Source organism: Pristiophorus japonicus, chromosome 27 (assembly GCF_044704955.1).
Source record: "Pristiophorus japonicus isolate sPriJap1 chromosome 27, sPriJap1.hap1, whole genome shotgun sequence".
NCBI classification, from domain to species: Eukaryota; Metazoa; Chordata; class Chondrichthyes; family Pristiophoridae; genus Pristiophorus; species Pristiophorus japonicus.
Genome location: NC_092003.1, coordinates 9740557 through 9758953, shown reverse-complemented (window position 1 = coordinate 9758953; position 18397 = coordinate 9740557). Strand labels below are relative to the sequence as shown.

The following is an 18397-nucleotide window of genomic DNA, read 5'->3' as shown; positions in this document are numbered from 1 at the left end:
ACAGCTCTCTGAGGCAGCGAATTCCACAGATCCACAACCCTCTGAGAGAAGAAATTTCTCCTCGTCTCAGTTTTAAATGGGCAGCCCCTTATTCTAAGATCATGCCCTCTAGTTCTAGTCTCCCTATCAGTGGAAACATCTTCCCTGCATCTACCCCATCAAGCCCCCTCATAATCTTATACGCTTCGATAAGATCACCTCTCATTCTTCTGAATTCCAATGAGTAGAGGCCCAACCTACTCAACCTTTCATCATAAGTCAACCCCCTCATCTCCGGAATCAACCTTGTGAACCTTCTCTGAACTGCCTCCAAATCAAGTATATCTTTTCGTAAATATGGAAACCAAAACTGCACGCAGTATTCCAGGTGTGGCCTCACCAATACCCTGTATAACTGTAGCAAGACTTCCCTGCTGTTATACTCCATCCCCTTTGCAATAAAGGCCAAGATTCCATTGGCCTTCCTGATCACTTGCTGAACCTACATACTAACTTTTTGTGTTTCATGCACAGGTACCCCCAGGTCCTGCTGTACTGCAGCACTTTGCAATCTTTCTCCATTTAAATAATAAATTGCTCTTTTTTCTGCCAAAGTGCATGACCTCACACTTTCCAACATTATAGTCCATTTGCCAAATTTTTGCCCACTCACTTAGCCTGTCTATGTTCTTTTGCAGATTTTTTGTGTCCTCCTCACATATTGCTTTCCCTCCCATCTTTGTACAGTCAGCAAACTTGACTACGTTACACTCGGTCCCTTCTTCCAAGTCGTTAACATAGATTGTAAATAGTTGGGGTCCCAGCACTGATCCCTGCGGCACCCCACTAGTTACTGATTGCCAGCCAGAGAATGAACCATTTATCCCGACTCTCTGTTTTCTGTTAGTTAGCCAATCCTCTATCCATGCTAATATATTACCCCCAACCTCGTGAACTTTTATCTGCTGTAATGTAAATCAGGGCCAGTGTGATCCCCTGGATTTGTTTCAACCGCCTAAGGAAGTCAGGGAATAATTTTCCAATTTATTCCCCTAACTGGCCTGGGTTTTTATTATCATTGTTCGTTTGGTGTGGACAGCATGATTTAGCGATTTCAAAAAGCACAGGGGCCGAAACTCAGGTCCCCAAAAAGGCCCAATATGCTGGAATGCGGCGGCCAGACGGCGGAGTTGAGTGGCCACCGACTTTTGGTCCAATGGCCGTCGCCAGCGAAATTTAGCTAAGTCATTTTTCCAGCAGTGATGACTTCCGCTCCGCTCCACCCACTTCCGCTGCAATACGGTGGTTGCGGCCGTGATGACGCAATCAGAGTGTGCGCCGCTCCGCTCCGCAACCGATATTCACTATAAAAAAAACTATCTGCTACCTGACAGTGCCCCCGACAGCTTTTTGTGTTGGAGCACTTTGCCGGGCTGCCAGCGGAGGAAAAAGGAGTTTTGGTGGGAGCGGGATTTTTGTGCGCTAAAATTTTGTGGAGTTCTAACAAATTGTTGGGAGTTCCAAAACCTGTTGCGGATTGTGAGAACTTTTGGCAATTTTTGAAAACTTTTTTACTCACCGTGATTATTAGTGGCCTCAGGGCATCATTCTGTACTCGACAGAGGCTTCCTAGTGAGGGTTGAGCCTACAGATGCAATGGGCTCATTGTTAGCAGGAGAACGTCTTGTCCACATTGTGAGAGGCAGGGAGGCACGCAGGGGAAGACGGCGCAGTCACCAACGGGTCCAGAGGCAGCGGGCAAGGGAGGCAGCAGGCATGCTGCCCAACATGGAGAAGGATCTGGAGATGGGCATATACCTCAAGGCAGAGAGGTTGTCCAGGAAGGAGCTGACATCAGAAGGAGGGTCAGGTACATTGACCCCCTGCACCAGATGCTTGCCAGCTTCAGCCTGCAGAGGTTGAGGACCATCAACAGGATGAAGGAGAAGGCAATCAACCAGCTGCCATCGGAGGGGATCAGCACACACCTGGGGGAAGGAGACTCTACGGTGCAAGGGTGTACCGACATCAGTTTTCCTTCCTGGAGTTGAGTGATGAGCAATGTCTGAGAAGGCTCCGATTTAGGAAGGACATCCTGAGGGAGCTGTGCAATCTCCTGTGGCCAGATCTGCAGCCTCAGACAAGGTTGAGGACAACTCTCAGCATTGAAACAAAAGTCACCATATCGCTGAACTTCTACGCAACTGGCTCTTTCCAGTCTGCAGCTGCAGACATTTCTAATACCTCACAGTTCTCTGCCCATCGCTCCATCCGACGAGACTGATGCTCTCTATAAGAGAAGTGTCCAATACATATTGTGCCCGATGACCAGGGAGATGCAGGTGCAGCGACAGGCTGGATTTGTCTGGATTGCAGGGTTCCCCGGGGTGCAGGGAGCCATCGACTGCACACACGTCGGTCTGAGGGCGCCATAAACCCATGCTGAGATTTTTATGAACGGAAAGGGATTCCACTCCCTGAATGTCCAGCTGGTGTGCGACCACCAGCGCAGGATCATGGCAGTTGATGCCCGGTATCCAGTCAGCAGCCACGATGCCGTCATCCTGCGCCAGAGCACTGTGCCCTCCGTCTTCTCGGGCCCAAACCAGGATTGTGGATGGATGCTTCGGGACGGGATATCCCCTGTCCACTTGGCTGCTGACTTCCCTTCGGAATCTCAGGACTGTTGCCGAATATTCCTACAACAATATGAATTCCGTCACCAGGTGAATAATTGACCACTGCATCGGGATCCTCAAACAGATGTTCCGTTGCCTGGGCCGCTCTGGTGGAGCATTGCAGTACTTGCCTGAATGGGTCTCTATCTTCATAGTCGTCTGCTGCATGCTTCATAACCTGGCAATCATGAGGGGCCAGCCGTTGGAGGTTGATCCAACAGTATCACCTCAGGATGAGGCACAGCAGCAGGAGGAGGAGGAGGACCAGGATGAGTGTCACCAGCCACACAGCAGGTGTCGTCGCCATCCCAACCCTGCAAGGGAATTGCAGACTCGTTTCATTGCTGCACGTTTCAGATGATCTAATGCCCACATGACCCTTCAACTTCGCTTTTCCATGGCCATCCCAATGAGTCCCTTCAAACCGTCAAATTATACACCTGGCCAGATATAGGGACACAAAATAAATATTTATTACGTCATAACAAGCAGTGCAAAAAACTAACAACATAATTTCTCACTCTTGTGCATTTCCTTATTACCCCTCTTATGCGTGCCTATCCTACTATTATGCCACAGTGTCTCCCCTGTGGCTGTTTCATGGGTCTGGGAAGGCTGCTGTGTTTCCTGTGAGGAAGCTACAGATGTCCTTCTCGACCAGCTCTGGCCCTGGAAGATCCAGCTGAAGACTGGTCAACACCCTCCTTGGAGGGTTCAGTCGGCCTTGGCTCGGGCGAGTCCATGGTCGGATGCAATGGCGTAGTGGCAGGTCTGGGGTCAGGAATGGTGTGATCCTGAGAGAGAACATCATCAGGATCCTGGTCTGAGGAGCCTGCATCACTCCCCGGGGGCGACACGTTACCACCACCACCAATCTGAAGGAGCTCAGGTCGGTGCTGTGGCGCCACACTGGAAGGTTCCCCCGTGGCCTGTGGTGGACCCAGCTATGAAGGCAACACTAAGGTGTTGGGTGGCATCGAGCTGAGACTGCGTGAGAGCAGCCACAGTCTCAAAGCCACTAGCGATGACAGCAGTTAGACGCTCCGTGGCATAAGAGCATTCTGAGCTTTCGGGGCCGTGGCCATCCTCTCCAGCACCGATATGCTCGTTCCCTTGCGGCTGTGCTGTAATAGCAGCTGCCACATCACCAAAGACTTGCAGCATCACAGCTTGATCCACACGATCTCTCTGGGAGTCCACCATCGCCTGCACACTTGGCAACGATATGCTCCATGGAGTGTGCAGAGCTGTCGAGAGACGGACTCCTCAAAACTCCTGACCACTTCCGACAGCCTGTCCAGCACCCTTGCCACTTTCCCCAAAATCTGGGAATGCATGGCCTCCACCCTGCTTTCATAAGTCCCAACAACGATGGGCTCGTCATGAGTTTTCAGCAGAACTCCAATGCAGACTCGCCCCCCGGAGAAATGGCACTTGCGGTTCCCTCTGCCCGTCACCATGTTGCAGCCTGCTAGGTCCTGGTGCAACACCCACTGCAGGCCCTTCTGCTATCTCCACTATATCTGACTGCGTACTGCCAGTATCTGAGCTGGCGCGTGTGAGTGGAAGCAGTGACGCGGTGCTGCCAGCAGTGACCCCTCGTCCTCTGCCTCATCTGAACGGATGGCGGGGGCTCCAGGTTGTCATCTAGGCTCGAGGCCCCAATGTCCTCTAGGGTTACCATGGCTTTCCATTCCCTCAAGGCTCTCATCCAGGCCTCACCTCCTGTCATGTATGTAACCTTTATGTAACTGTAACCATCATGTAACAACACCGTACACTGTATATACCTAAGAAATGCATACCTTGACCACAGGGGGTGAACTTGTGGGAGACACTCCTCACCTGGTCATGCAGGTATATAAAGGGAGGTTCCACGCAGGGTCATCACTTCTTGGTCCTGTGACTAAAGGTACAGGTCACAGGGTGACCTTGTCTCCAGTACGCGCCTCGTGTTGATTTACAGTAGAGTGCAAGGACACAACATTTGGCGACGAGAAATGGGAATCAACGACCCACCGATAGCACAGAGGAACGGTACTGGGACGATTTCGTCGAGAGGCTCCAGCAGAGCTTTGTCATGACGGACTGGCTGGGAGCGGCAGCGGCTGACAAGCGAAGGGCGCATCTACTAACCAGCTGTGGACCTAAGGCGTACGCGCTGATGAAAAACCTGCTCGCACCCGAGAAGCCGGCGGACAAGACCTTTGAGGAGCTCAGCAAACTGATCGGTGAGCACCTCAAACCGGCGAGCAGTATGCACATGGCCCGACACTGATTCTATACGCACCGACGTCGGGAAGGGCAGAACATACCGGACTTTGTTGCGGACCTTCGGCGCTTGGCCAGCCTCTGTAAGTTCACAGACACCTGCAGGGGGGAGATGTTACGAGATTTCTTCATTGAGGGCATTGGTCATGCCGGGATTTTTAGGAAGCTAATTGAGACCAAGGACTTGACCTTGGAAGCAGCGGCGTTGATGGCTCAAACCTTCATGGCGGGGGAGGAGGAAACCAAGATCATATACGCGTGCAACTCTGCTCCCAACGTGGCGATGGAGCAGGGAGTTAACATTGTAAACGCGACTCAGAACTCCGCAGGCAGGCAAGGGCAATTCGACACCAACCAGGCAGTAACAGACTCTAGGGTGGGTCCTCAACAGAAATAATGGAAGGTTGAACGGACATTTACACCATCACAAGGGACAATACGTCCCGGGATGGGGCCATTGACACCCACTAACAGAGTGCTCAAGAGTAATCAAAGAGACAATCAGAGAGGAATGCCTGGTAACAGCTCTTTTGTTCACAACAATCTCAGCTCCTGCTGGAGGTGCGGGGGCAGACATGCTGCGAAAACCTGCAGGTTTCAACAATTTTTCTGCAGAAATTGTAACTTCAGTGGACATTTAGCCAGAATGTGCAGGAAGCCCGCAGTGAGGCTGGTTTATGAAGCGGATGAACCACAAGAGGGGTCTGCAAGGCAGGGCTATGCTTGAGGCACAGCAATGGGCGCTGAAGTTCAGCGGATTCATGTGGCAAACATCCACAGCTCATACACAAATACGCCATCCATGATGATGAGAGAGTACTGTTAAACAGCATCCCGGTACGCATGGAGCTGGACACAGGAGTCAGCCAGTCACTTATGAGTGTCCAACACTCAGAGCTAGCGGACCCAAACTAGAACGCATTGACACGCAATTACGGACGTACACCAAAGAGATCATCCCAGTGCTAGGCAGTGCAATGTTGGTGGTCACACATAATGGATCAGAGAACCGGCTGCCACTCTGGATTGTCCCGGGAAATGGTTCCTCGCTTTTGGGGCGGAGCTGGCTAGCGAGATGAACTGGAAATGGGGGGATGTGCAATCCATTTAATCTGTGGAGCGAAGTTCATGCTCACAGGTTCTACAAAAGTTTGAGTCACTATTTCAAGTCGGGACTTTCAAAGGTACCAAAGTAGTGATAGGCATCACCCCGGACGCCACACCAGTGCACAATAAAGCCGGAGCTGTGCCGTATGTGATGCGGGAGAAAATTGAGAGTGAGTTGGACAGGTTGCTAAGAGAGGGCATAATTTCGCCTGTTGAATTCAGCGACTGGGCAAGCCCCATCGTCCCTGTCCTAAAAACGGATGGCTCGGTCAGGATCTGTGGCGACTACAAGCCACTATTAACCGAGTGTCACTATAAGACCAATACCCGCTTCCGAGAGTGGAGGATCTTTTTGCCACGCTGGCAGGCGGCATGCTGTTCACCAAGTTGGACCTCACTTTGGCCTACATGACCCAAGAACTGGCCGAAGAATCCAAGCTACTGACCACCATCGCCACGCACAAGGGGCTGTTTGTTTATAACAGGTGTCCGTTTGGCATTGGTTCAGCAGCCGCTATCTTTCAAAGGAACCTGGAAAGCCTGCTCAAATCCATCCCCGGAACAATCGTATTTCAGGATGGCATCCTTATCACGGGTTGAGACACTGAGGACCACCTCCACAACCTGGAGGAGGTGCTACGCCGACTGGACCGGGTAGGCCTGCGACTAAAGAAGTCCAAGTGTGTGTTTTTGGCCCCAGAGGTCGAGTTTTTGGGCAGGAGGGTTGCCGCAGACGGGATCCGGCCTACTGAATCCAAAACGGAGGCGATCCGTCGCGCGCCCTGACCCGGCAACACATCGGAGTTGCGTTCATTTCTGGACTATAGAACTATTTCGGGAACTTTCTGCCGAACTTAAGCACATTGTTGGAGCCGTTACACGTGCTCCGGCGTAAGGGTTGCAATTGGTTTTGGGGGGACTGTCAGGAACGGGCTTTCAATCGGGTGCGGAACCTGCTTTGTTCTAATAAGTTGTTGTCCCTGTAAAACCCCTGTACGAAATTGGTTTTGGCATGCAATGCATCATCCTATGGGGTTGGGTGCGTGTTGCAGCAGTGTAATGATGAGGGCCAACTCCAACCTGTGGCTTATGCTTCCAGGTCGCTCTCCCAAGCAGAAAGGGGATATGGGATGATTGAAAAGGAAGCACTTGTATGTGTCTACGGGGTGAAAAAGATGCACCTTTTTGGCAGAAGGTTCGAGTTAGAAACGGACCACAAGCCGATAACATCCCAATGTCAATGCCAATGCGTCAGCTCGCATACAGCGATGGGCTCTCGCGCTGGCTGGGTATGACTACACCATACGGCACCAGCCAGCACTGAAAATTGCGCTAACTCGCTCAGCAGGCTTCCACTGGCCACCACTGAGGGGGCAGCGGAGCAAAGTGCTGAGATGGTCATGGCTGTCGATGCTTTCGACAGCGCAGGCTCCCCCATCACAGTCCACCAGATCAAAACATGGACAAACAAAGATCCCCTCCTATCCTTGATTAAAAAATTTGTCCTGACTAGGGATTGGGCACCCGCACACGGAGCATGCCCTGAAGAGGTCAGACCGTTTCACAGACGGATGGATGAACTCTCCATCCAAGTCGACTGCCTACTATGGGGCAGCCGGGTAGTCATGCCCCAGAAGGGAAGGGAAGCATTCATCAGGGAATTCCATAGCGAGCACCCAGGCATCGTGCTAATGAAGGCCATTGCCCGGTCACATGTATGGTGGCCGGGAATTGATGCAGACCTGGAACAATGTGTTCGCAGGTGCACGACGTGTGCCCAGCTGGGCAATGCCCCCAGGGAGGTCCCACTCAGCCCATGGCCTTGGCCCACCAAGCCGTGGTCACATATTAACGTAGACTACGCGGGCCCGTTCATGTGGAAAATGTTCCTCATTGTTGATGCGTACTTGAAATGGATCGAGTGCATCATATTGAATTCGTGCACGACATCCACCACAGTGGAGAGTCTTCGTGCGATCTTTGCGACCCACGGCTTGCTGGACATCCTGGTTAGCGACAACGGCCCATGCTTCACCAGCTATGAATTCCGGGAGTTTATGTCGGGTAATGGCATCAAACATGTCAGGACAGCACCGTTCAAGCCGGCTTCCAATGGCCAGGCGGAATGTGCGGTCCAAATCATAAAATAAGGCATGCTCCGGATTCAAGGACTCTCCCTTCAATGCCGCCTATCGCGCCTCCTGCAGGCCTACAGGTCCCGACTGCATTCACTCACGGGAGTCCCGCCAGTGGAACTACTCATGAAACGCACACTTAAAACTCGGCTGTCCCTCATTCACCCAGTCCTGTCAGGCATTGTTGAGGGCAAGCGCCAGTCCCAAAATGAGTGCCATGACTGTAACTCAAAGGGGAGATGTATAGAAATCGATGACCCTGTGTTTGTTCTTAATCACGCTTTGGGGCCCAAGTGGCTTGAGGGTACTGAAATTGGTAAAGAGGGGAATAGGGTCATAGTGGTCAGACTTAACAATGGACAGATATGCCGCAAGCATCTGGACCAAGTAAAAAAAAAAGGTTCAGCATGGACATTGAGGAACCTGAGGAAAATCATGAGATGCTGCCCACACCACTGCCAGTGAACGAGCAACAAGAACCGTCAGCAGCATGCACTGTCCCTGCGGCCAGCCCGGACGAGCCGTAATCACTACAGGTGACAAAGACGCATGCCAAGGCTCAACAACCAGAGCCCCAACTGCGGCGCTCCACGAGAGAGCGTCGACTGCCTGAAGGACTCAATCTTTGACCCAAAGACGTTGGGGGGAGGTGATGTCATGTATGTAACCTTCATGTAACAACACTGTACACTGTATACACCTAAGAAATGCACACCTTGACCACAGGGGGTGAACTTGTGGGAGATACTCCTCACCTGGTCATACAGGTATATAAAGGGAGGTCCCACGCAGGGTCATCACTTCTTGGTCTTGTGAATAAAGGTACAGGTCACAGGGTGACCTTGTCTCCAGTATGTGCCTCGTGTTGATTTACAGTAGAGTGTAAGGGCACAACACCTCCCACTCTCTATCTCATCATCTGCCTGGTCTTGGTTTTCAGTCCCCTCAAGGCTGTCCTCCATTGCCCTCCCACTCGTACCAGTGCTGGGACCCACTTGTTGTGTCTCACGACCTCTCATCTGCAAGCATAAATGGCACAAGGGATGCCGTGAGGGGGAGGTAGGGGATTGACACATGGGGGCTGCAACCAGCACACTTTCAGAAGGAAAGGCACAGTAGACGCTGGCGCTTTCAGGAAGAGATAGCATTAAAGGTGGGCCTCACTTACCCATGCTGCCCGCAGGAGGATCGGCATCACCAGTACCGGTGGCCACAGGGAATGCAGCATGTCTGCCCACTAGCGCCTCAGCCTCTCTAAAGGTGTGAGGTGTTGAAGCTGGGGTTCGCCACCAGCAGTCCTCCTCTGTTCCATCCGGCTGTGCGCAACATTGGCCTGCAAAACAAAGAATGATTGCTGAATAGCAGTGTCATGAGGCCTCAGAAATGAGTGCACAACTGTGTGTCCCTGACATGCAGCTGTAACTGTGACATGAAAGGGAGCCTCCATTGCAAGAACACACACATATATATATATACAGGCCTCAACAGTGAAATGCTGCTTCAGTGATTATATAGTGAAGGTGGGAAATAAAAGAAGGAAGAAGGAGAGGCTCGCAGATGGAAGGTCAGCAGTTGGTGGAGCAGCTACTCACTTTCATCAGACGAATGATGTCGTTCAGCCTTTTTCGGCACTGGGTAGCCATCCGGTCATGAATGGAGGTCCCTGAGACCGCCACAGCTCTCTGCGCCAGGCATTGGTGAACACTTCCCGACTCGGTCTCCCTGCATCAGGGTACAGGGCTCGCCTCCTTCCCTCCACAGTCTGCATCCGTTTCTCCAGTTTTCTGTCTGAAAAACATCTCGCTACACCTCCAGCAGGTCCAGCAGCCATGCCCTCCAGTCAAACGCCTTCCCTCCTCAGGGCCTAGCTGCAAACCCTGGCCTTTAAGAAGGCCAGGGAGCAGCTGGCTCATTAAGAGCACGTGAACAGAAGGTGAATTTCCCCCGTGGAAATGCTGCTCCAATCTCCCTACCCACACCGCTGCAAAGTCCCGATTCCCGCCGGCCAATAACGCTGGGCGCCATTTTATCCCCTAAATCTCTGAACTTAGGTCGGATTGTCCGCTCAAAAATTGTGGCGGTTATGGAGGCCAAAAAGTAGTAGGTGCGCCCCATGTCGGGCGGACCTGAATTTCTGCTGTTTATCCTATGAGGGGGTTTTCCTAATTGGTTTGGGACAGGTCTGCAATTGCAATACCTGTTACGCCCCGTTACAAGTGTAGAGCAGAAGATGTAGGTAAGATGATCAGACCACGTAGAGGAGTGACTGACGCCACTGAACCCAAGAAGATGTCTATGACAAACCCAAATTTGTAATACAACAACAACGTGTATTTATATAGCGCCTTTAATGCAGTGAAGCGTCTCAAGGCTCTTCACAGGAGTATTTAGCACCCTAGCTCTTTGATGCCTTTACGTATGTAAATAGAACCCATAGTTATAACCCATGTTTACCAATTTAAACAGTGATTTTTTTTTTACTAAGAGTTTAGCTGGCACAATTTCCGCTTCACATCAGGTTGGTTCTTGCACTTTAGTTCGAGATAACCAGTTGGGAACTGAACCTCGAAAGAGAAAACTCTGTGTTATTCATCCTGCTTTTCTTACTTGTCAGAAAGCCTGCCCAGTACTAGGGCACCTGTCAGCAAACCAGCCATGTAGATAGATTGTGCGATCCGTTTCAGTGACTTCTGATTGCACACTAGGTCCCACTGTCAAAGCAAGAATGAAACTGATAGTAATTTAGGATAACAACAACCGCAACAACAACTTAATAATAATAACTTTTATTTATATAGCACCTTTAATGTAGTAAAACGTCCCAAGGCGCTTCACAACAGTGTAACAGACAAACAGATAAATATGACACCAAGCCACAGAAGAAATGAAGGCAGATGATCAAAAGCTTGTTTAAAGAGGTCGGTTTTAACGAGCGTCTTAAAGGAGGAAAGAGAGGTAGAGAGACGTAGAGGTTTAGGGAGGGAGGTCCAGAGCTTAAGGCCCAGGCAGCTGAAGGCACGTCCACTGATGGTTGGGCAGTTATAAAGAGGGATGTTCAAGAGGCCAGAATTTGAGGAGTGCAGACATCTTGTGGGATTGTGAGGCTGAAAAAGATTACAGAGATAGGGAGGAGCAAGTCGAAGGAGTGATTTGTAAACAAGGATGAGAATTTTGAAATCGAGGCATTGTTTAACTGGGAACTAATGTAGGTCAGAAAGCACAGGGGGTGATGGGTGATCTTGACTTGGTGTGGGTTAGTACACAGGCTGCTGAGTTTTGGATGACCTCAAGTTTACATAGTGTAGAATGTGTGAGGCCGGCCAGGAGTGAGTTAGAGTAGTCAAGTCTAGGGGTAACAAGGGCATGAATGAGGGTTTCAGCAGCAGAAGAGCTGAGGCAGGGGCGGAGACGGGCAATGTTATGGAGGTGGGAAAAGGCGGTTTTAGTTATGCCACGGATATGTGGCTGGAAACTCATTTCAGGGTCAAATATGACACCTAGGTTGCGAACAGTCTTGTTCACCCTCAGATTGATGCCAGGGAAAGGGATGGAGCCTGTGATTAGGGAACGCAGTTTGTAGCGGGGACCAAAGACAATGGCTTCGGTCTTCCCAATATTTAATTGGAGAAAATTTCTACTCATCCAGTACTGGATGTCGGACAAGGAATCTGACAATTTAGATATCAAGCAGGGATCGCCAGAAGTGGTGGAGAGGTAGAGCTGGGTGTCGTCTGCGTACATGTGGAAACTGACTCCGTGTTTTCGGATGATATCGCCAAGGGGCAGCATATAGATGAGAAATAAGAGGGGGCCAAGGACGGATCCTTGGGGCACACCAGAGGTAATGATGTGGGAGTGGGAAGAGAAGCCATTGCTGGAGATTTTCTGGCTACGATTAGATCGATAAGAATGGAACCAGATGAGTGCAGTCCTACCTAGCTGGACATTGGTGGCGAGGCATTGGAGGAGGAGGGATTGGTCAACTGTGTCAAAGGCTGCAGACAGGTCCAGAAGGACGAGGATTGATAGTTTACCTTTGTCACAGTCACAAAGGATGCCATTTGTGATTTGTGACTTTGATAAGATTTGTATAGAATTTTGTATTTATATAAAAATATAAACTTGTATTTATATAGCGCCTTTAATGTAGTAAAACGTCCCAAGGTGCTTCACAGGAGTATTATAAAACAATAAATTTGACATTGAGCCACAAAAGGAAAAATTAGGGTTGGGACCAAAAGCTTGACCAAAGAGCTAGGTTTGAAGGAGTGTCTTAAAGGAGGAAAGAGAGGCAGAGAGGTTTAGGCAGGGAATTACAGAAGTTAGGGCCTAGGCAACTAAAGGCATGGCGGAGAGATTATAATCCGGGATGCTCAAGAGGGCAGAATTAGAGGAGCGCATATATCTCAGGGATGGGTGGGTGGGGTGGGGAGGGGCTGGGTTATGGCACTGGAGGAGATTACAGAGATAGGGAAGGTTGAGGTCATGAATAGATTTGAAAACAAGAATGAGAATTTTGAAATTGAAGTGTTGCTTAACCAAGAACCAGTGTAGATCAGCGAGCACAGGGGTGATGGGTGAATGGGACTTGACGAGTTAGGACATGGGCAGCTGAGTTTTGAATGACCTCAAGTTTACGTAGAGTAGAATGTGGGAGGCCGCCAGGGGTGCGTTGGTATAGTCGAGTCTAGAAGTACCAGAGGTATGGATGAGGGTTTCTGCAGCGGATGAGCTGCGGCAAGGGCGGAGACGGGTGATATTACGGAGTTGGAAATAGGTGGTCTTAGTTATGGCGCGGATATGTGGTCATGAAGCTCATTTCAGCATCAAGTATGACACCAAGGTTGCGAACAGTGTGGTTCAGCGTCAGATAGATGTTAGGGAGAGGGATGGAGTCAGTGGCTAGGGAACGGCGTTTGTGGCGAGAACCAAAAACAATGGCTTTGGACCTCCAAATATTTAATTGGAGAAAATTTCTGCTCATCCAGAACTGGATGTCGGACAAGCAGTCTGACAATTTATATACTGTGGAGGGGGCGAGAGAAGTGGTGGTGAGGTAGAGCTTGGTGGTCATCAGCGTACATGTGGAAATTGATGCTGTGTTTTTGGATGATGTCGCTCAGGGGCAGCATATAGATGAGAAATAGGATGGGGCAAAGGTAACGATGCGGGAGCGGGAAGAGAAGTCGTTGCAGGTGATTCTCTGGCTGTGACTAGATAGATAAGAAAGGAACTGTGATTGCAATCCCACCCAGCTGGTTGATGGTTGAGATGAGGAGTGGTTATTTACCTTTGTCACAGTCACAAAGGATGTCAATTGTGACTTTGATGAGAGCCGTTTTGGTACTGTGGCAGGGGCGGAAACCTGTTTGGAGGGATTCAAACGTGGAGTTGCAGGAAAGATGGCCATGGATCTTGGAGGTGACAACATGTTCGAGGACTTTGGAGAGGATAGGGAGGTTGGAGATGAGGCGGTAGTTTGCAAGGATAGAGGGGCCAAGGGTTGCTTTTTTGAAGAGAAGGATGATGATGGCAGATTTGAGGGAGAGAGTGACAGTACTTGAGGAGAGAGAACCGTTAACAATGTCAGCTAATGTGGGAGCCAGAAAAGGAAGTTGGGTGGTCAGCAGTTTGATGGGAATAGGGTCGAGGGAGCAGAAATTGGGTCTCATGGACAAGATGAGTGCAGACAGGTGATTGGGGAGATGGGAGATAAACTGGAGAAAGATATGAGTTCAAGGCTAGGGCAGAAGGAAGCCTTAGAGGAGGTTTGGCCTGGTGGGCTAGGGGAAGGAAGGGAAGTGGCAGAGGCAGCTGACTACATCCCCATCATACCATCACTGTCTCGCACCATATCACAGCGTCCTCCTGGATGCAAGGCTGCTGAGTTTCTTTGCTGGAGACTTCAGATAACCTTGCAGGATGACCTCAAGCAGCTTTGGCCCTCGAAGGCCCGGTTGTAGACTGCACCACCTCGACATGTGCAGCAACAATCTGGGCTGGCTGGGTGACAGGCAGCTTGAAACACTTTGTCAAACTTTCACCAACACTCTTATCAACATATATTCTGGAAATTCTCTGAGGACCTGGGATGGCCTCACCATGGCAAGACTTCCTTCACTTGACATGATACCCTGGCTGCCACATGATACTCCAGGTTGGCACCACCCCACACCAACAACATAAAGCTTCCCTACAATGCCCAAGCCATTTCTTTCAAAGACATGACCATTGTGGGGCATACCATTATGTCTCACCATTCACTGCAACTCACTAAGCCACTTCCAAAGGTGCACACAAATCTGTGCAAGAATGCAAAGTGTTTCAATGTTTGACACCACATTAACAGAAACTTTACACGAACATTGCATAAAACAGCCAAATGCCTATGCTTGTGTGTTGATAGTTGGTATGATTGGACTAGGATGAGGGTGAGTGTGAAGGGTGGCAATTGAGATAGGGAAGTGATAATGTAGATAGAGAGGGATGGGTAGAGATGCAAGGTAAGTTGGTGTGAGTAAGAATGTGCAGGAGTAGTGTAAGGAAGGCAGAGTGATCGGGAGGTAATATTGGCAAAGCAGGATGAGGTTGTAGTAATGTTTCGTGATCTACTTAAATCAATGAAACGTTTGCGTCACTGCAGCCTGACGACATCCCTGCTTGTACTTTCCTGTGCAATGTGCAAGCAGGCTGCGTTGATTTCCTGGGAAGGTCTCTTCCGACCATTGGAAGAGAAGAGAACCTCCCTGCATGCTGTGACTCCCTCCATAAGCATACGGAGGGAGTCATGCGAGAGCCTTGGTGCAGCCGTATACCTCTGTGAAGTGCTCGTTGGTATTTGCAGCACCTCAATGCTGTTGAACACTGACAGCACAAATGTCAAAATAAATTTCCGCCAAATGACGTCATCAGACCCGCTTCCTTCAATTAGCTGGCAAATGCGCTGGGAGGGCTTAACAAACCCTATCAGGAGAAAATCATTTTAGATAGCGACAGAAGCCAGCAGAGTGTCCGGGACCCGCCTCTGAAGTCGCCTGCCATGGACCCGCTGAGGTTGGTAAAATCCGGCCTAATATGTTTCCCAATGGGAATCTCCCAATCTAAGGTATTTGAAGGACAACAAATGGATGCCAGACAGGTTAGACTGCACAAGAGGTGCTCTGTGCCCATCCACCAGCATCCACAGACCCACATCTGTAGTGAAAAACAAACAAAAAAACAAATGTTCAGCCATGAAGTCATTGAATGGCGGTGCAGGCTAGAAGGGCCGAATGGCCTACTCCTGCACCTATTTTCTATGTTTCTATATCTCGCTTTGAGCAGATGAGTAGTGCATATGGAGGTTCCTATTCCCAAAGAAAGCAGGTACAGCAGATCTGATACACCAGTGAGATATGGCTAATATTGGTGCTTCCTTGGTTTCCAGGTGATCTGATCGGCTGTGCCACCTGCCTGACAATAATTGTGGGAAAGTGCCTTAACAGGGTCTTCACCATCAGTTGCCTTCTTTTTAATTCATTCCCCATATTTAAATGTTGCTGGTAAGGCTGGCATTTTTGCCCATTTCTAGTTTCCCTGAGAGGGTGATAGTGGGCCTTCCTCTTGAACCACTTCAGTCCATATTCTTTGGAGTGGTTTGATATAACTGAATGGCTTGCAAGGCTCCTTCAGAGTTAACCATATTGCCGTTAAGGAAACCGGCTCATGACTCATCATCAAATGACATCATCAGACCTGCTTCCTTCAATTGACTGGCAAATGCGCTGGGAGAGCTTAACAAGCCCGATCAGGGGAAAATCATTTTAGATAGCGACTGAAGTCAGCAGAGTGTCCGGAACCTAACAAGTTCACTTATGTCCTTTAGGAAAGGAAACCTGCCAAACTTACCTGTACTGGCCTAAAGAACATGAGTAAACCTATTAGGTTCTTAAAACAATCATGCCCTGGTCAGGCAAAACATGTAGAGTAAAGTTTGCTCTACATTTCCCCAACATTGTGCTTCAATCTCAACCTTAGCAGAGCACTCCTCCTGTACCAGCGGGTCATTTTTCCGTTTTTGCACTCATACCCGAATGTTTGAATGGAACACTCCTCTTGGGTGTCAGATTAACCCAGTGCATACACATCCATTTATAGAACTTCTTTCAGTTCCACATTATACACAATGTTATTGAAAACTTAAGTAAAATAGACATTCTCAGTCGTACCTCTGTAACTACCGTAGCTTTAAACTTGGAGTCGTCATAAGTCCACCCGTCAGAGCACATCTGTGTGTCGTATTCAGTCCTATTTCCCTGCGTCTTGTTGAGATCCAGAAGGTGCCACTGAGGTGAGGAATACACACGGCATTTCTCCAGCTGGTGCTCCTGATCCAGAGGGATGAAAACCCGGAGAAGCTCCACTGTCTGCAGTTTGTCTGTAACTTTAACGTACCTCGAGCCATTTGTTTCCAAACGGATCCTACAGTGATGATCGGGTACAGCAGCCACAAAGTTCTGAAGCAGATTGTGGCTAGGCATCAATACAATTGGGAATATCATCAAAAATATCTGGATGATTTGGAATTTTCCTGTACTTCCAACAGTCTCCAGGATATCAGCAAAGCCCATGGCTGTGGACTACAGCTGGAGAGATCGTTAATTGCTGGGGTTGTTCACGTACTGTGTATCTTTGGCTGTACTGAACAATAGTATATAGGTTAACTGATGCCTCATCTGCTGATAGCACAGTTTTTCACTCTAACATGTAAATCTTTGAGTCAAAAGTATACTTGCAATTAATATTTAAGAGATCACAAGATACGAATGGATAACTAAGACTCTGTGATCCATATTAATTTATCCATGCAGAAAAACCCTACATTCCTCCCATTGCCGTCTCTAATTGTTTCTTAAATGATTACTGGGTTTTCGCCTTCACCACTCTGCCTACAAGTCCATTCTGCATGCAATAGAATATTTTGTTATCAGTCTTGTTACCTTTGACTAGTTTGAACCTGTGTCTCACTGTTTAATTTGAAGCAGTGAGACACAGATTAACCTTTTCAATACCATTTATTGTTTTAGATACCTTTATAAAATCACCTCCTTTCCAGGCTAAAAGGCTTGTCTGTGCAGTTTTTCCTCATATCTCAGACCCCCACCGTCCAACCCCCCTCCCCCCCCCCCAACACAAGGGACCGGCCTCACGGCTCTTCGCTGCACTACCTCCAGCAGTTAAAAGTCTTCCTTGTGTCTCAGTGGCCAGAATTGGACCCAGTGCTCAGGGTGCAGTCTGAACAGAACCCTGTACTCCTCTGCCTTGTATTCTACTAGTCAGACTATGTAATTCAATATTCTATTGGCTTTGTTGATTGCTACTCTGTATTAGTTGGACATGTGTATAAACTAAGTCTACTAAGACTCTGAGGGGGAGAAATTGGCCCCCTTAGTGCCTCCCGTTAGCTCTAGTAATTGGCGCTAATGGAGCGCGAGAGCAGTATCGACGGGTCGAGGCGATTCCAGCACTGCATGCCAAATCCATCCCCCGCCGTAGCGCCACTGGTAAGAGTTAACGCCAGACTATGACATCAGTGAGTCTACAACACACACTGACTGCCCGATTTGCAAATTTGATTGTCGACACCTGCCTCAGCGTCTGAAGTAAACACTGATCGGGAGAACTGGATAGCAGCACTAGGAAGCCAGCTCCAAGGACGTTATTTAAAGGGATCATCAGTAATCACTCCCAGCTGTCAGGTTAGTGCAGTTTCAGTGGCTTCTTGTCAGCTCACCCACTGCAACAGTTTCATTCATTAATTTGAATGTTTGTTTGTATCAGGAGTCTTCTAGCAATTAAAAAGTAGCTACATTTATTCTTCAAAGATTCAAACTGCTACACTTGGTAACATTAATGGGGGCTGTACTGGCATGCCACCTTACTTGCCAGGATGTAAGCATAGGCAAATAGAAATACGGAAATATGTGCACAGAAAGATGAAGAGTGATATCAGGGCTCTCAGCAGAAGGCCTTACCGTCCGAGGGTATTCAGAGAGCACATCTCTTATCTTCAATTAAGCGAGGAGCAGTGTATTAGACTGCTCTGCCTCACCAAGGAGATAGTCACAGAACTCTGCCACCTCTTCCAAACAGACCACCAACCTCGCACCAGGATGACTTAAAGCCCAGATCTCGTTTCTTCACCACAATCCCATCATTCAATCCCTCTCGCAGGCTGTATCACACTGC

The 18397-nt window shown here is 49.2% G+C and overlaps 1 protein-coding gene across 1 annotated transcript in view; it reads right to left on the bottom strand.

Moving 5' to 3' along the window:
- LOC139239476 (solute carrier family 22 member 6-A-like) overlaps positions 1-16779 on the bottom strand; it is a 67437-nt gene extending 50658 nt beyond the window's left edge. The window contains exons 1-2 of the mRNA XM_070868254.1: positions 16378-16779; positions 10778-10881 (exon numbers count right to left, since the gene is read on the bottom strand). Of these exons, the coding sequence (XP_070724355.1) occupies positions 10778-10881; positions 16378-16779 (506 nt within the window). The remainder of the gene's footprint in view (positions 1-10777; positions 10882-16377) is intronic.
- Between the last annotated feature and the right edge of the window lie 1618 nt (positions 16780-18397).